The sequence below is a fragment of the Podarcis muralis genome, chromosome 14, assembly GCF_964188315.1.
Source record: "Podarcis muralis chromosome 14, rPodMur119.hap1.1, whole genome shotgun sequence".
Taxonomy (NCBI): Eukaryota; Metazoa; Chordata; class Lepidosauria; order Squamata; family Lacertidae; genus Podarcis; species Podarcis muralis.
The window spans coordinates 40,565,962-40,583,449 of NC_135668.1; the positions used below are offsets into that span (position 1 = coordinate 40,565,962).

At 44.0% G+C, this 17,488-nt stretch overlaps 1 protein-coding gene across 1 annotated transcript; it reads left to right on the forward strand.

Annotated features, from left to right (window-relative positions):
* The first annotated feature begins 8,893 nt into the window (after positions 1 to 8,893).
* On the forward strand, positions 8,894 to 14,460 carry LOC114584695 (transmembrane protein 238-like). The gene is made up of 2 exons (XM_028706726.2): positions 8,894 to 9,975; positions 13,322 to 14,460. Exon 1 carries the CDS (start codon positions 9,195 to 9,197, stop codon positions 9,897 to 9,899), a length of 705 nt encoding a protein of 234 aa, XP_028562559.1. The 5' UTR covers positions 8,894 to 9,194; the 3' UTR covers positions 9,900 to 9,975; positions 13,322 to 14,460.
* Positions 14,461 to 17,488: the final 3,028 nt, after the last annotated feature.

Here is a 17,488-nt window from a genome sequence, read left to right on the forward strand (position 1 = left end):
TCTATCAAAGGGTTTTGAAGCTGAGCAAATGGTTTTGTATTGTGCATCTGGATCAAAGATAACCTCCTAAAAATTGTTTGAAATTGCACACATTATCTCTTTATCTTGAGAGGCATTTAGCAAGGTTTTTTGCAAAAACACTCAGACTAGTGCTTAATGGCTGTACTGTGTGTTGGCCAGATCCAATGCACTTTACAAAGTCAAGGTCAGATGTAAACACACTATTTCAGAATCATCAAATACAATCTTGCAATTTCTACATCATAACATTTTTAGTAAACTTTCTTACTCCGTTGTCTGTGTATGTTGGCTAATTTGGCTTCCATCTCTTCAAGCTATTTTGAATTACTAATTTTTCAAGGCACATGGCAAGTAAATTAAACTCATGTCTAGTCTTAAGTGCAAAACATTTATCATCTATTAGAATCTCTTAAAATAGAATCCAACGGAGTTATTGTAAGAAGCAACTTACTAACTTTTAAGACTTGCTTCTGCACTTCTTGGTAAGTTTGATTCTGTTCATTAGGGCTGGAATAGAAAAAAATGGGTTCTATCCAATGCTAGTCCTACTCGGAGTAGATCCATTGAAACTAATGAACATGAATAGCACTAGCCAGTGGATAAAAGGTAAAGGTACCCCTGCCCGTACGGGCCAGTCTTGCCAGACTCTAGGGTTGTGCGCTCATCTCACTTAAGAGGCCGGGAGCCAGCGCTGTCCGGAGACACTTCCGGGTCATGTGGCCAGCGTGACAAAGCTGCATCTGGCGAGCCAGCGCAGCACACGGAAACGCCGTTTACCTTCCCGCCAGTAAGCGGTCCCTATTTATCTACTTGCACCCAGGGGTGCTTTCGAACTGCTAGGTTGGCAGGCGCTGGGACCGAACGACGGGAGTGCACCCCGCCGCGGGGATTCGAACCGCCGACCTTCCAACTCTATGATTCTATGACCTTTCGATCAGCAAGCCCTAGGCGCGGAGGCTTTTACCCACAGCGCCACCTGCGTCCCTAGCCAGTGGATATAACCCAATAATTTCCTGTGGCACAAGTGGTGATATTTTGTTTAGCAAAGTGAAGGTGGTTGTGCTGTCACCATTTACTGCTGTTAAAAGGATCATTTTGCATATGTTTAAGCTGTTGTCAGAGGCTGGGCGCACACACCATATATATGAAGCAGAATTTCCCAAGAATCCTGGGAACTTGTTTGTTAAGGATGCTGGGAACTGCTTTGTGAGGATTAAACTACAATTTCCATGATTCTTTGGGAGAAGCCATGTGCTTTAAAAAGATGGTGCATACACAGCCACAGACTGGTTTATTCATTCCCTTGCTATTTAGCTTCACCTTTACATTACTTCCACCCATGTACGGATATATCTGACAACTGAGGTTGATACTCTATGCATCTGACCAAGTGGGCTCTATCTAGTCCATGAAGCTTACACCATAACATTGCGCTTTTAAAATTCCACAGGACTCTTGGTTTTGTTGCCACATGCTTAATTAAAGGTAAAGTTACCCCTGCCTGTATGGGCCAGTCTTGACAGACTCTGGGGTTGTGCGCCCATCTCACTCAAGAGGCCGGGGGCCAGCACTGTCCGGAGACACTTCCGGGTCACGTGGCCAGCGTGACAAAGCTGCATCTGGCGAGCCAGCGCAGCACACGGAAACGCCGTTTACCTTCCCGCCAGTAAGCGGTCCCTATTTATCTACTTGCACCCGGGGGTGCTTTCGAACTGCTAGGTTGGCAGGCGCTGGGACCGAGCAACGGGAGTGCACCCCGCCGCGGGGATTCGAACCGCCGACCTTTCGATCGGCAAGCCCTAGGTGCTGAGGCTTTTACCCACAGCGCCACCTGCGTCCCACATGCTTAATTAACCCTGTGTAAATCAGCCCCAAGAAAACGTGGCACATGAACATTAAGGCAACATGCCATTCACATGTTTCCCATTTGCGATCGCTCAGGTTTATTTTAAATGGCTGACAATCTATTTTACAGCAATCATGTTTGTTTGCTTCCTAGTGTATCTTTAACCAAGCTAACGGGATGGCTATGAAGGTTAACTGCCGCCAGCGTACAGCACCTTGGTTGTGAGATTGCACTGGATGCCAATCTGCTACTAGGCAAAGTTCAAGGTGCTGGTGCTAACATATGAGGAAGGCCAGGTTACTTTATCCCTTATGTATCCCACTGTGTTCTGCAGGAGAGTTTATGCAAGTCCAAAGATCTTAGAAGCCCACTCCACAGTAACTTGGAGAAGTGGTGGACTTTGGGCTTTCGAATTTCAGCAGTGCCCTGTGCAACACCAAAATTCGGTTCCCCCACCTCACCTTCTGTTCTAAGTCCTTGTTGTAGCTCCCCCTGTGGCACCCTGTGGGTAAACTGGTCACGCTCCCCTAAATCTCCCTTTGCTTAGTGCAGGGCTTTCATCGTGGCTGCCCCCATTCTGTTAAATAGCATTCCTGTCGAGATACAGGAGGAGTCCACTGTCGGCACTTTCTGGAAACAACGGAAGATTTTTATCTTCCCAACCGGATCAATGGATTTCTGCCATGGGTGTCTTATTTTGGGTGGTTATGTTTTGGTTTTGTTTTCAAATATATCTGCTGTTTTTTGTGTTGCTTTTAACTGGGTTTTTAAAGTTCTTTTATTGTACATCACCTTGAGATTTGTGTGGGGAAGGCAATCAATAAACTAATAAAATAACTATCACCCTCTTGGCATTATAAATCAGCAGGCTGTAAGTGACTGAACTGGAGCATGTAACCTTCTGCAATAGTAAGGAGTGGGCCTCTTGCAATGAGCTAAATTTGGGGGTGCCCTCAAATGCGTACCTCTTTTTGACTCTAACATGTTTCAAAGGAATGGCACTCCATATTCTCCCAATTCCTCTCTTCTATAATCTGTTGCATCTCAGATTACAGAAATGTGCTGTGTGCAGAATCTGTTTTGTTTAATCGTCCAATCCTGTGAGTTCCACAAGAATAGCAAAACTCACCCATGTCAAATACATCTGTGCTAAAAGCAAAGACTGGTTTGCTTTCACCCCCTGCACACGCCATCAGACTTCATTGAAAGACAGCTTCCCTAAAGGCTAAACTGTTATACCTATGAGAGGGCACGCAAGTGGACATAAACTGAATTTTCAGTGCAACTTTTTTTATGGAAGAATGTCTCTGAAGAAATTATAGTCGGCATGTTTTAGCAGCCATACTCTTAGGTGCTCTTTATCTTGGGCTGCAATCTAAACACGCTTCTGGAGAGTAAATCCCATTAAACTGGGATTTTCTTCTGAGTAAGTATTCTTAGGGTTGCATGGTTAAAGTCATTTTGTGAACAAGCTTCCTTTCAATTAATTTTTTGTGATGTCTGCTTAGGTTTTAAAATTTAAAAATCTGCTTCTGTATTTTTGCTCTTTGTCAAAGTGGTCATACCCACACCATATTTTTAAGGCACATAGCTCCCTGTAAAGAATTCCGGGAACTTTAGTTCTCTGAGGGTGCTGGGAATTGTAGCTCTGAGGGAGAGGCAACAGTTTCCAAGATTCTTTTGGTGGGAGCAATGACTTATAAATGTGCTTGAAATGTATGGTGTGTATGTGACCAGTATATATTTTTTATTTCCTTCAATGTAGATTTAACCACAACTTTAACAAAACTGAAAATTAAAAATAATTCTAGAAGCATCACATAAAACCGCTATGAAAACCCCCTTGTAGTGTGTACAGATAAACTTTTCTTTGGGAGTTAACAAGGCACCCTAAAGGAATAAATGTTTTCATGTAAAAACCTGCCTGCAGACCTTGAAGTAATTGCTCAAAATGGCATGTAGCCTAACCCCAGCTGTTTACTTGGAGGCAAGTCCCACTGATTTCAATAGGACTTACCTGTAAACATCTGTACAACTGTGGCATCAGAAAGCAGCAAGAAACAGTGGCTCTCCAGCTGTGGACTCCCCAGCCAGAAGAGCCAATGGTCAAAGACGATGGGATCTGTAGTCCAACAACAGCTGTAGTGGTATACGTTTCATATCCTTGGATTATACAGTACTATAAGGCAAAATTCTGCCCTCCTGTTGCAAGTTGGAATAGCCCCCCAAATCTTGTTGGTCACCAACTCCCATCAAGCTTCAGGCAGTGGGATCATTATGGGAGCTAAATTCCAACAACAGCTTTTCTAACACTGATCCACAGAGACGTTGTGACCTAATTTAAAATGATGGACCCTTGGTTTGATCTATTGTTTATTTAAAGGTTCAGAACATTAATACAGTGGTACCTCGGGTTACATACGCTTCAGGTTATATACGCTTCAGGTTACAGACTCTGCTAACCCAGAAATAGTACCTCGGGTTAAGAACTTTGCTTCAGGATGAGAACAGCGGCACGGCAGCAGCAGGAGGCCCCATTAGCTAAAGTGGTGCTTCAGGTTAAGAACAGTTTCAGGTTAAGTATGGACCTCCGGAACGAATTAAGTACTTAAACTGAGGTACCACTGTATGTTCTTACGCACTCTTTTTAAAATAATTTGTTGCTTCAGCTTTCTTCATTGTATAATGCGAACTACAGGAAATACTGCCAGGTTTTAGTTTCACATTGCCAGGCTATCAAAGATAAGCTATTGTAGAGTTTCCTATCTTGAACTTTGTCCTTACTAATGGAAGAACTCTTATCTCAGCTGATAGCAGGGAACTGGCCTATGGTATTTGTTTTGCTTTAGATCTTATTTTCTTACTTGCATGAACCATTAAAAACAACTCTTTAAGATGGCACACACACACCCCTCTATATTTTCTGACTTTAGCACCGCACCCATTATTAGGAGTCGGAAGAAATTGTGGAAGGTTTGGCAAAAACAGCACTGTGTTTCCACTTGTGTATTTACACACCTGTCCCTAGGTATTAGATAGCATTATGATGTGTTATAATTTCTCCGTGTGCACAGAACATCTGTCTCTAAAGCAAGCATGCAACTGCTGTTTTTCTCACTAGAATTAATAAACTCTTTCTGTAATCTGATCAATATATCTAACTGATTAGATTAAAGCAGGCATTTATTAACTTTAGGGGCGGGGGAACCACTTGAATGCTTGCTTCACGATTCAATAACATAAACTCCAAACTCAATATGGTTTATTACAAATACACATCTCAAGTGCCTGTTGCCAATTAGTGATTAGGGCTAATATTTATTTTCTCTTATTACTGAATGTGATCAGGGGGTGGAAGTGGGTTGGTCCAGATTCCTCACTTTCTTGCCTTAGCACACTAAATGAATGCTATCTTATGGAAATGTTACTTGAGGCAATAAATTATGAGTGAGATATTCCAGGGCTACTGCAGTGGGTTTTGGTTTCCTTTAGATGAGAGTGCACAGTGGACATTTAAAGCATTTTGGTAATATTTGTTTCATTTACCAGTATGTCTCTTTCTGAGCTCCCACTTGTCATAACTATGTTTTGTTGGATTCCATGTGGTGTTTGGTGCCCATGGTGCTTAATCCAGGGAGACCAACAGTATGTGATGGTACAGCCATTGACAGGCAGAGCTACCCCATAACTGGTTAAGAGAGGCAGGTGGGGGCTGGCTAAAGGGCAGACTGAGGTCGGTGGCGCAGCGTCCTGCTTGCACCAGCCACCACTGTGGGATATAAATTCTGAACGGAAAACTTATTCTGGTCCCCATGCCGATGTCTGCAAAAGGAAAGCATGTGAAACCGTGAACATGAAATCTTCCCTTTTGCAGAGGTGGCAGGGCATGCGAGTTCAGGGCTGGGGCTAACTCCTGTGCATCTGCTGCTCAGATGGATGGACCTAACTTCTGAATAATCATTGTCTTTTTAAAAATAGTCTTTATTAAGTATTTTTTTGTGGTACAAAAAATAATAATCTAATAAACAAGGAAAAGTACCTATAGTCTCTCCATATTCAATTCACAGTCTTTTTTACAATTCATTTGCTTTCGGTGTCCTAAACACCGTGTGGTTGGGAAAAAGAAAGGGGGGGGGGGGAAGAGAGTGGGAATAATTATCTTACATTCTACTGAATAGTCTTTTTGATATTCTTACTGGCACAAAACGCTTGCTTAACCTGGAGGTAGGCTGTCTGAATTGTGCATTGCTTTGTAACAATTTGTTGGGTCTCTGGACTGTAATAAAGATTGATTCTTACTGGCTAGACTAAATGACTTAAGCATGTCCTACTTTCTAGGTCCTCTGCTCTTCAGAGTACATCTTGTGGCATGTCTGTGATAAAGCCAATCCCCACCCATGAGGGGCTACCATCTCTTGTTGATGCTTCAAACTTCCCTTCAGGAACAAGGAACGAGGCCGTTATAATCGGGGAACAAAGCAACTGGGTGTACTACAATAAGCCTCTTACATTGATTGCCATTGGACTCCTTGTCTTTCTTAGTGGGATTGGCCTTTCTGCCTTGCACTTGGTCCACACTGTAGATGTGCCATCTGCCCTGGGGCCTGTTTGTCTTTCCATTGGACTCATGTTCTTCGTTACAGGAATGGTGTGGCTACCCATTATTAAGCACGCCCTGAGACATGATGGACTTTTAACAGGAAGCCCTACAGACTTCAGCGCTTGAGATCCATACTTTTTAAAGTCCTATCTTTTTATTATTATTTTTAGCTTTTTAAATTGCTTTATTGAACTTTAAAAAATAACACAAAATCATAGTTATCCATAATAAAAAAATAAACAACAAAATATCAATATCTGTTACACTTTATCACAGTCTTCTTTTGGTTCCAGTGACTTCTCGCCAATTCCATATAACTTTAACTATGTATTTATCTAGCGCACTATTCATCTCTGTTTATAATAATTACTTTTCAAAGATAATGTACTTTAACTTATTCAGTGAATTACAGATGCTATTCAAAGGTTCTCATAAACATCCTATTATTACAATCCTCAATGTAATTTTTAAATAAACCCCATTCATTTCCTATAAATATTGTGGTCCTCTCCTTTCCGTAAAGGAAACATGCTCACCACTTTCCATTGTTCGTAAATAAAAGTAGTGCAGCTGTGCATAGAATTTTTCTAATGGGCCAACATGACTACCTTAATTTTTTGCCTCTTGAGAAATTTTGCACCTCAGCAGATATAAACCACCAGAGGTTTTTACAGGAGGAACGGTCCTCCTCCAAGGAGGAACCAAACAATGCTTCTGCCAAAAGGCCTGGAGAGAGCTTTTTATATTTCTCTTCCTAAAGTGCATTAGGGGTCCACTTACTTTTATGAACATTTTTATTGCAAGTGGTGATAGGAAAAAATAGTAGAGAGGAAAGAGGTTGTATGCCATGCACCGTATTCACTCAAATCTAACACTCACCTTTTTTTGGCCAAAATACACTGCGAAAATTAAGGTGCACATTTGATTCGATGGTGCTTTAGACTCAAGTAAAGACGGTAAAAAAAATTCCTCTGGCAGATTTCCTGTGCCTTTTAAAGATGAAGTTCAAGTGACTAAGCTTTTGCTTGTACAAATTAGCACCCCCACTGTGTTTCAAGTCATGTCTGATGTTGCTGTACACACCATTACCCCGGCGCTGCCACCCCAACTCCTATTTAACAAAGCCGTCATCTGCTCATGTGCTGTCATTTGTGTGAGTGGAACAGATGTCTGAAATATACACATCATAGCTTAACCATAGCTTATGTTTTCAAATTGGATGGAAGCTGGTCTGAGGGAAAATGCACCAAGCAGCAATATTTCTCAAGAAACTACAGGGTACATCTGGATTGTGGATAATATCATGTGTACTCAGCTCAAAAAGGTGAGAGCACACTGGAGCTGAAGCAAACAGTAATGTATACAGAGTCTCAGTTTCCACATTTGTTCCCTTAACTACTGCAATAAATCTATTTTTAAAGAGCCACTAGATTCTTTGTTATTTTTGTTGGATTAACACAGCTAACCTGCACAAAATATGCTTCCACCCACCCCTGCAACAGCCGATGGAAAAAAGTGCTCTTACCCTTGGGTGTTTTCCTCATGGAACACTAATTCTGATTTTGAAATGGATTTGACCAAACTAAACTTCATTAGGTTGCTTTGAAATACACTTGGCATGGTACAGACCACATAAACAGCTTTCCAAGGGATGAAATGTTTTAAGAACAGTAACCGGGAATTCAACAGAATAGCTGCAGCTTTATACAAAAATTGAAAGGCTTCACTATGGCTAACTATTGAACACAGTGATTCCTACTTCTGAGTAAATATGCATAGATGTTAATGCTGCAAGTCCTTCCCTGGTAATATAAGGATTATCTCACTTCTTTTTCCAAAGCACGAGGTAAAGCACTAGCCCTAAAATAAACTGCAAGAGTCATTCGCAATGATGATGTCCAAAACTGGCTAGAATGCAACTCACAGAATCATAGAGTTGGGAGGGTCATCTTGTCCAACCCCCATGTCAGTGCCCGATTTACATATAAGCTAAACATATAAGCTATAGCTTAGGGCCCCACTCTTGGGGCCCCAAAAAAATGTAAAGGGAAAAAAACCTGGATGTACATTTCCAAAATATAAGATTAAAAAAAAAACAACCTACATACAGCAACAGTGTTTTGTGTTGTGTAGGCTCCTATGATGTTGTTGTAAGTAATGCCCCCGCCTGCTCCCTAAAATATCACTGGTTTGCTCATTTCTGTATGTAGGGTGCCTACATTCTGCCTGTGCAAATGGCTTTAGATACCTATTAGGTCCATAAATTACCATATACCATATATTCAACACACAAAAACAGCGACAATTTGTTGTTGACAAAGGACAGCTGGACATATAAAGGGCCCCATTACCTTCGGTAACTTAGGGCTTCATCAAACCTAAATCCGGCCCTGCCCCGTGTCATGCTCAGTTCCACAACCCTTGAGACCACGAGTCTCATACTCCACCGACTCCACTATCCCTGGTGTGCGTTTTGCACAAACACACACGAGTGTGCTGCTCTCTCCCCTTTGGGTTGGGAAGGAAAAGCGATGGGGAACCGCCTGAGGCGTCTGGGAAGGAGAGTCCACGAGGGGACACCTGTCGGGGTGGCGGCGGTGGGAGGGACGCGCGCGCCGCCTCAAGGTGCGCGCGCCCCGCCCCTCCCCGCCAGGTGCGAGGAGGAGGAGGAGGGCGTGTCCTTCCCGGTCCCTCAGGTAAGGCGGGATTCTCTCCTGCTCGCCCAGCATGGCTGAGGCGCTGGGGAAGGCGCCGCCGCCTCAGGCGGGGAGCTTGTCCCCCTCAGGGGCGGCAGGTGTGGCCTCAGGTGCGCAGGGCGGGCCGGCGGCGCTCCAGGTGCTCCAAGTGCCCGGCGCCGTCCCCTCGGACGGGCTGCTCTCGCCTTGGTCCAGCGCAGTCTCCTTGTCGAGCGCCTTCGGCTCCCCTCCGGAGTCGGCCACCTCTCTGCCCGCCGCCTCGGCGCCCATGGCCTCGCTGGGCGGGGGGCTGGGCCGGTGCGCGGGCGCCTTCTGGATGGCGCTGCTCTTCGACGCGGTGGGCCTGGCCATCCTGCTGGTGGGCGTCTTCGTCGACGTCTTCTTCGCCGACCTGCTCATCTACGGCGGCGGCGTGGGCATCTTCTTCAGCCTCCTCTGGTGGGTCTTCTGGTACGTGGGCAACCTGGAGGTGCCCGCCGCCGAGCTGCAGGACGACGTGGGGCTCCGGCGCCACTCGACCAAGAAGAAGAAGGCGGCGCCCGTCGGGGCGCCCGCAGGCCACGGCCTGGCCCGGCTCGTCAGGAACCTCAGCATGCGCTTCTCGGGGCCCTTCACCGCCTTCTCCCGGTCCCCCGAGTGCCAGCCGGGCTCCGTCAGGAGGGCTCACTTCGCCAGCGCCGCGTCGGCGTCGATGGCCACGACGGTATCCAGCTCGGTGGAGCTCCAGCCGGCCTGAGGAGGAGGAGGAGGAGGAGGAAGCAGGCGAGGCGAGGACGGACGGCGAGGCCCGGGAGCCAGGCCGGCTCGGCGAGGTGGGTGCCGGGGGGTGAAGGAGGACGCGCCGCCCGACGGGCCCGCAGGACCCCACTCACTCGTGGCAGCTGCATGATCATTATAATCATCATTTGGATAAGTGTGTCTTGCCTCTCCTCCTCCAACTCCCTGCCTTTATTCATTCCTATATTGAGCCCCAAGGAGCTTAAAAGTGGGGTGGGTGAGGGCAGCTATTGCTCCCCGCCCCCCACAGCCAGGTAAATAACTCAAAAAAATAATACTTGGAACTTGTAGAAAGATTTTTTTTCCACCAAGCACTTGGGGTCAAAAGAAAGTAATTTAAAACCACTGTTGTTGAGACATTTCCGTATCTTCTAGATAGACAGAGGATGATGGCAGGTGGGTGTCCTCCCCACCCCAAACATGAATCCTGGCTATGCCCATGTGTATGGTACCCCCACAGGGTGTCAGGGATGGGTTTGATACTGTGATTGTGTGCCACTTTGTAAAGAGGTTTTTTTCCCTCCTGAAAAGTGAGTTACAACATTTTACTAACTTTTACTCAGAGTAGATCCACTGAAATTAACAGAGCCAAGTTAGTCACGTCCATTAATCTCAGTGGGTCTTCTAAGAGGAGGAATAACATTGAATACAACCCAGAGTACATCATTGTCCTCGCAACAACCCTGTAAAGTAGGTTAGGCTGAGCACTGCTGCTGTTAGGTAACCTGTTAAGACAAACCGTGGCTTTGCTCTTCCGCAGTCTCTCTGGCTGATACTTGGCTTAGCATGTTGTCTGAACCAGGGCTCATGGTTAAGCATTCGTCTAGGAGCTGTAACCAACAATAAACCTTGGTTACATGTCATTTGTTTCAAAACAAGGCGGTGACTGGGTCAAGGGTGCTCTGTGAGAGCTTAATGGCTGGAGGATTTGAACTGGCGTCTCCCTAGTCCTAGTTTTGCACACTATAACTGTTATACCACACTGGCTCTCAGATTTCAAACAAGGGAAAAATCTGCTTTGGTGCTGCTAACACAGCGGTTTGACTTCGCCCCCAGAGGCGCACTCCATTGTCTCTCAAGACAGACGGATGCCAACAAGTATAACTTAGGTCAGTACTTTGTACCTGACACTGCCTCCTCCCATTGATTGTTTGATGACTGTACTTGGTGGAGTCATTTAGCAAACTTAATGAATTGCTTATCTTAAAGATAAGTAATAATTCATAGTTCATTATGAATGTGTATATATTATTTCCTACAAACCTTAAATATTTAAGTAAAGTTGTAGGGGTTTTCCTATTTTCTGATCCAAATTGTTTTATTGAAAAGGAAAACAAATGATTTTGGTGCTTCCCAATGATCCTTATCTGGGAACAATAGCAAATTTTATCACTGTGTTAAATCTTTGCAGACTTGTATTTATGTGAGGCAGTTGTTCAAGTGGGAGATACTATATGGATGATCAGTACACTATCAATATGCTAGTAACTTCTAACTCAAGCAGCAGTAATGGCTCCAAATTTATGTTGGAGCTTGCTTGGGGCAAAATAACGATTAGCAAACTGAAACTGAATCCAGATTTTATTTTTTTATTTCGATCAGATGGAAATGTTAATGCTACATAGGGATGGGGGGCACATAGTCAAGGAGATCTACCTCTTCTAGAGTGGAATTGAGTTATGGAAGGATTAAACTTTCTGTTGGGAGTACTCCTTCAACTGAACTTGCTCTGGATACTCTGGTCATGGCGAAGAGTGCTTTTGCTAGGCTTGTCTGGAGCACAGGGACTGTGCCACTCGATTCCTTGGCAACCCCTTGGATCAGTTATTGCAGCATGCTATTTACAAAGCTGCTGTTGAAAATAACTTGGGGAACTGCTACTGGTCTCAGAAGAATGCACCTGATTGGCTTTTAGTGGGTGTAGGACCTAATGTTACACCAGTACTCATCAGACTGGTTGGCTATAAGCTTCTGGGTACTAGCTGGTTACATTTCTAAATCAGGGATGGGGAAGCTGTCACCTTCCAGATGTTGGACCCTCCTCCTTCACACACAGCATGGCCAGGGGTTGGGAATGACGAGAGTTGGAGTCCAAGAGCATCTGGAGGTGCCATAGGTTCTCCATTTCCTATGTTTTGAGCAAAATGGTCCTGTTCCAGACCCCTCACGTTTGTGAGGTTAAATATGGGGTAGCATGATGCAGAGAGTTTCCACACCTATGGTGCTTCTTCATACCTATTTTTAAGAGGGCAGTCAAGTCTTTATTTCAAAAGACATTTGATTTGTGCAGGGGTTTCTTTGTTTTTAAATTTTCTTCTTGATTTTCTTTTTAGAATTGCATTATGAAGATCAGAAGCAGCTTTAGTCAGCATTGGCAATGGTCTAATGCAGAACATCAGGGTATAAGGGAATTCACACAAGATAGAGGAAGAGAGGGAAGGAGTGGGTGATTGCATAATTTCCCACTTCTACAACCAGAGTTAATTACATCTGTACCACTCTAAATAGGGACGCGGGTGGCGCTGTGGGTAAAAGCCTCAGCGCCTAGGGCTTGCCGATCGAAAGGTCGGCGGTTCGAATCCCCACGGCGGGGTGCGCTCCCGCTGCTCGGTCCCAGCGCCTGCCAACCTAGCAGTTCGAAAGCACCCCCGGGTGCAAGTAGATAAATAGGGACCGCTTACTGGCGGGAAGGTAAACGGCGTTCCGTGTGCTGCGCTGGCTCGCCAGATGCAGCTTGTCACGCTGGCCACGTGACCTGGAAGTGTCTTTGGACAGCGCTGGCCCCCGGCCTATAGAGTGAGATGGGCGCACAACCCTGGAGTCTGTCAAGACTGGCCCGTACGGGCAGGGGTACCTTTACCTTTACCTTTACCACTCTAAATATGCAAGTACAATACAGAACACAAACTGACTTTCATCTTATAATTAATTTGATTTTCTTATACTAATGAGCTGAAACTATTGACCTAATGAGTTTTGTGAAAAGTAGTCCGCTAAGAATAGTAGCTTTTTAATCAAAGAACAGTTCTCACTGTTAGATAAGCTCTAGTCTAAAAGAAAGTGATCAGGTTGAATGGGATTGGATACACACGCTGAAAGATTTGAGATATGGAAGAGTTGGCTTACTGATGTTCTAAGAATAGCATCACTATTAGTATTATAAGAAATACTTGAGTTACAAGGAATGGTAAAAATGTATAATACATTGATCTGAGTCTGACAGTGTAATCAGACTTACCGGTAATTAAGATGCTTTGAAGACTCTTCAGGGCATATTTTGTTGATTCCATAATTGTTTTTCTTGGTAGGAAATATTTTCCCATATTTTCAAAAAGGCTGATACTTAAAATCTTTTATTACATTGTTTGTTTTTCCTTTCAGGAATTATCAGTTACTTACTATTACTGTGAGTTATGATGAAAAACAAATGTGGACATCATCTTAGTCACCAGATGCTGGAAAAACTACATAGAACCATCTGTGAACTCTTTGGAATCTGCACTGTGTTATGAAACCACATTTCTGCCAAATATTTATGCTTCAAATTTCTGCTGGAAAACAGCATTGCCTATATCTTAAGCAGTGTAAAAGGATTTATATTCAGTTATTCAACTTAACAATTATTTAAGGACAACAGGATTTATATTTTTTTAAATGTTTCCATAAACTGAATAACACTCCTACACTTAAAACAAGGGCATTGATCCTCAAACTGTAAATGTGCGCTGCTGACTAAAACTTTTATGTGGAAGTATTCACAGGACTAAGATCTTGGAGAAGTAGTTTTCACACCCTGAAAGCAGGGTTTAGAAGTCCTCAAAAGTGCCTTAAATGCATGATATGTCTTATTTATATGAATGCTCTTAAGATCCGTTGGTGAAGGGAGCTTTATGAATGATTGTTGAAGTGGGTTGGATCCCAGGACTTAAGTTGTATGAACTTGGGTCAAGTTGTTTGAACCTGGGTCTCTTTGAAATCAATGGGTGATATCCAACTAAGGTGTACTCAGAGTAGAACCATTGAAATCAATGGGCAAATGGTTTAAGTTCATTGATTTCAGTGGGTCTGCTCTGACTATGACTGACATTGGATCTACCCAATGGTACTTGTCTTACTGCTTTTTAGTGGGACCTAAGTTGGGTGAACTTAAGTTTGGATCCATCCTGGTCATTTTGTGGATTTTTATACTGTAAAATGTACTGAATGAAATGTCCAGTCTTCCAAATTCTCAGGTTCCCCCACCCTTTTTTTATTGGCTTGGAATTAGAAATGTTGCATCTTAGAGAAAAAATAAAAATGCACTTGATTCTACTACAATGTGAAATAGGTGAAACTTGGCCATCAATTTTTTAAAAATAATAATAATAATTCTAGAAATGTTTCTAAAGAATGCTGGTATGACAAAGGCAACTAGAAGGTCTACTGTTTGTACCTACCTCATTAAATAAAGTTTTGCCACCTTGATTCAATACTGCTACTGGCAAAATTGTTGTTAATAAAAATGGTTGTCTTTTTTGTGATTCTGCTTTACATTTGAATTGATAGAATGAAGGAACAGGTAGAGATTATTTTAAACAAGCAGAAAAGTAGATATTGTGTCAAACAAGAATCTGGCGTTCCATTACTAAAAATATACTGTTACTAGCTTCTTAGGTTTCTCTTTTCCACCTCCTTCAGCTCACTTGCCTGCCCCAGAATCTATTCATAGATTCTGGGGCCACATACTTAAGTACCACTAACTAACTTGTGCACAACAGAGCTAAAGCATTGCATAACAAAACATAGCAGACCCACTGGAAATATGCTTGCTTCATACACACACACCTTTTCTTCCAAGGTCAGATATTTGTGAGGGGAACTTGTCTTTTTAGTTTGAGAAGGTGGATTTGTACAGTCTCTACCCCAAAATCCCCTTTAAGTCAATTTTATCTTTGGCATGTTTGGTGTTATTCATGTCCATCCAGGTTTCATTTGACCCCTATGCCTGAAAGTCGTAGCATATAGCAATATCTTGGTCTGTCTTCAATGCCTTGCTATGCAGATGCTCAAATTCAGCACCTATGTGACGCTAAAATTTGGCAGCCCCTGCCTCTCGCACTCCATTCTGCAGCATTGTTTTGGTGCCCCCTGCAGTGCAGCGCCCAGTGTGACTGCAGCAGTCGCGCCACCCTAAAACAGCCTCTTCATCTTAAACTCAGCCCACATATTGGTGGGTGCAGTTCAGCAGTGATTTGTCCATTTGCTTGGTTGTTATTAAAAATGTGTACGCTACTGATACCAAAGGGACGCGGGTGGCACTGTGGGTTAAACCACAGAGCCTAGGACTTGCCGATCAGAAGGTCGGCGGTTCGAAACTCCGCAACGGGGTGAGCTCCTGTTGCTCGTTCCCTGCTCCTGTCCACCTAGCAGTTCGAAAGCACGTCAAAGTGCAAGTAGATAAATAGGTACCGCTCTGATGGGAAGGTAAACGGTGTTTCTGTGCACTGCTCTGGTTCGCCAGAAGTGGCTTAGTCATGCTGGCCACATGACCCGGAAGCTGTACACCGGCTCCCTTGGCCAATAAAGCGAGATGAGCGCCGCAACCCCAGAGCCAGTCACAACTGGACCTAATGGTCAGGGGTCCCTTTACCTTTACCTTATTGATACCAGCGAAAAGCACACCATAAACTTGGGGGTGGGGCATCTCTAAGCCCAATGGCTGCATTCCCTAGTAATCAACATTCCAGGGACCATGTGCTTTTGGTGGGTGCAGAGTCCTCCATCGCACCTAAGAGCAACAGGCAAGCTTAAATAACACAGGGTGCACCACATGGCTCATACAACTTTTATCTTTGCCCCATAGCATCCAGCTGCAGTGGCTTGCCTCATTTTACCTAATGGTAGGGCCAGCCATTTTTCGACCAGTGAGTGAAGATTTGAACCTGGGTCTCCTCAATACAGCACTTCGCTACTATCTTACAATGGTTTCACATGAAATTGTATGTGAAGCATGGTCAAAATCCCCCTTCATTTTCATTTGGCTTTGAAAAGGGCAGAATGGGACCATGGCCACAGGTATGCCATATATTTACAGCACATGGCTCCCCCCAGAGGAATACAGGCAACCATATTTTACCCTCAGAGCTACAATTACCTGCACCCTTAGCAAACTAGAGTTCTCAGGATTCTTTGAGGGAAGTCGTGCATGGTGTGTATGCAGCCCGTGTAAGGGAAATCATTCATGATCACGTCCTTTAAGACAGACGTTCCTTTACTTGTGGTTCCTGCCAAAACTAACTGGAAAATCAAATAAACCCCAAAATGTAACAAAAATTAAATTGTAAAAAAGTATTGAAGCCACTCGAGCTTCAAATACTGTCATATTTTTTTACAAACTGCAAAACAGAGTGTATTTTGCATAATTAAGAATTCAGTCCTATGCATACCTGTTCAGAAGTGTGCCCCCTTTGAGTTTAAATCGACAAAGAGATCACGGTAAGAGTTACACAGGGAATCATGCATTGGATGTGTGCTGCCACACAGTTCCGAAATAGGCAGGGATCTATTATTAGGCTAAGGATGAAATCCTAGATCTTGGCAGCACTTCCAAGGAGACATACATACGATGCAGAACTGCACTGCATTTATTTGTATTTCATTATTTCATCCCTACGAGATCGCCTTACCCCATACCGATTGGTGGAATTGGCACTATTACAGGCGCCGCATAATACCTGTCCTTCATTTGCAAGAACTTGATCATCTAGTGTGGCAGCGCCTAGACTTTGGAACTTCCTGCCTATTGAGATCAAGGAAGCAGCTTCACTGTACTCTTTTTCAGTGCTTGCTAAAAGCATTCCTGCTTAGACAAGCTTACTCAGATGCTTAGAAAGGTCGTTTTAATCTGATGTAGCATTTTTTTTAAAAAAAAACTTGTAGGTTTTAAAGTAGGCTTGCGAACCTTTCTTGATCTTACCATTTTATCTTTTGTAAACTGTTTTGAGTCTTTTTATAGAAAGTGCTATATCAATTGCACGGAACAAACAAATCATTCCATTCACATCCCACCTTTTTCCCCCCTCCCTCGCCAAACAGCTCAAGGTAGCGAACAACGCTTCTCCCTCCGCCTCCGTTTTTTCAAAATAAAAAAGTACTTTTATTAATTCTTTAAAAATGATTTTTATCGCATACATATCGACAGAACTCCACGCGTATAAACCAGAGTGTTTTTTTGTTTTTTTGTGGGGGGAAGACCAGAACATGTTCCTGCGATTTAGTCGAGAATTTTGCCCCCTCTCCCATTTGAATCCTCACACAACAACAACAACCCTGTGAGGCAGTTCAAACGTCACCCGGCGGGGGATTCGAACCCCGCTCTTAGTCCGCCGGTCTAAACCACCACGGGCTCCGCATTACCGTATTACCAGATACCGCGGCGCCTACACATTCCACGGAGCCTCTTTCCAGCCGCTCAGGGACGCAGAGCCAGAAGTGCCGATGCGCCTTCGGTCGTGCGGGTGGCCCTTTAAACTGCGGAAGTCCCGCCCCCCGCCGATCCGGAAATCACCT

Excerpts from the sequence above, each read along its gene's own strand:
- LOC114584695 (XM_028706726.2), top strand. The coding sequence starts at position 9,195 with ATGGCTGAGGCGCTGGGGAAGGCGCCGCCGCCTCAGGCGGGGAGCTTG.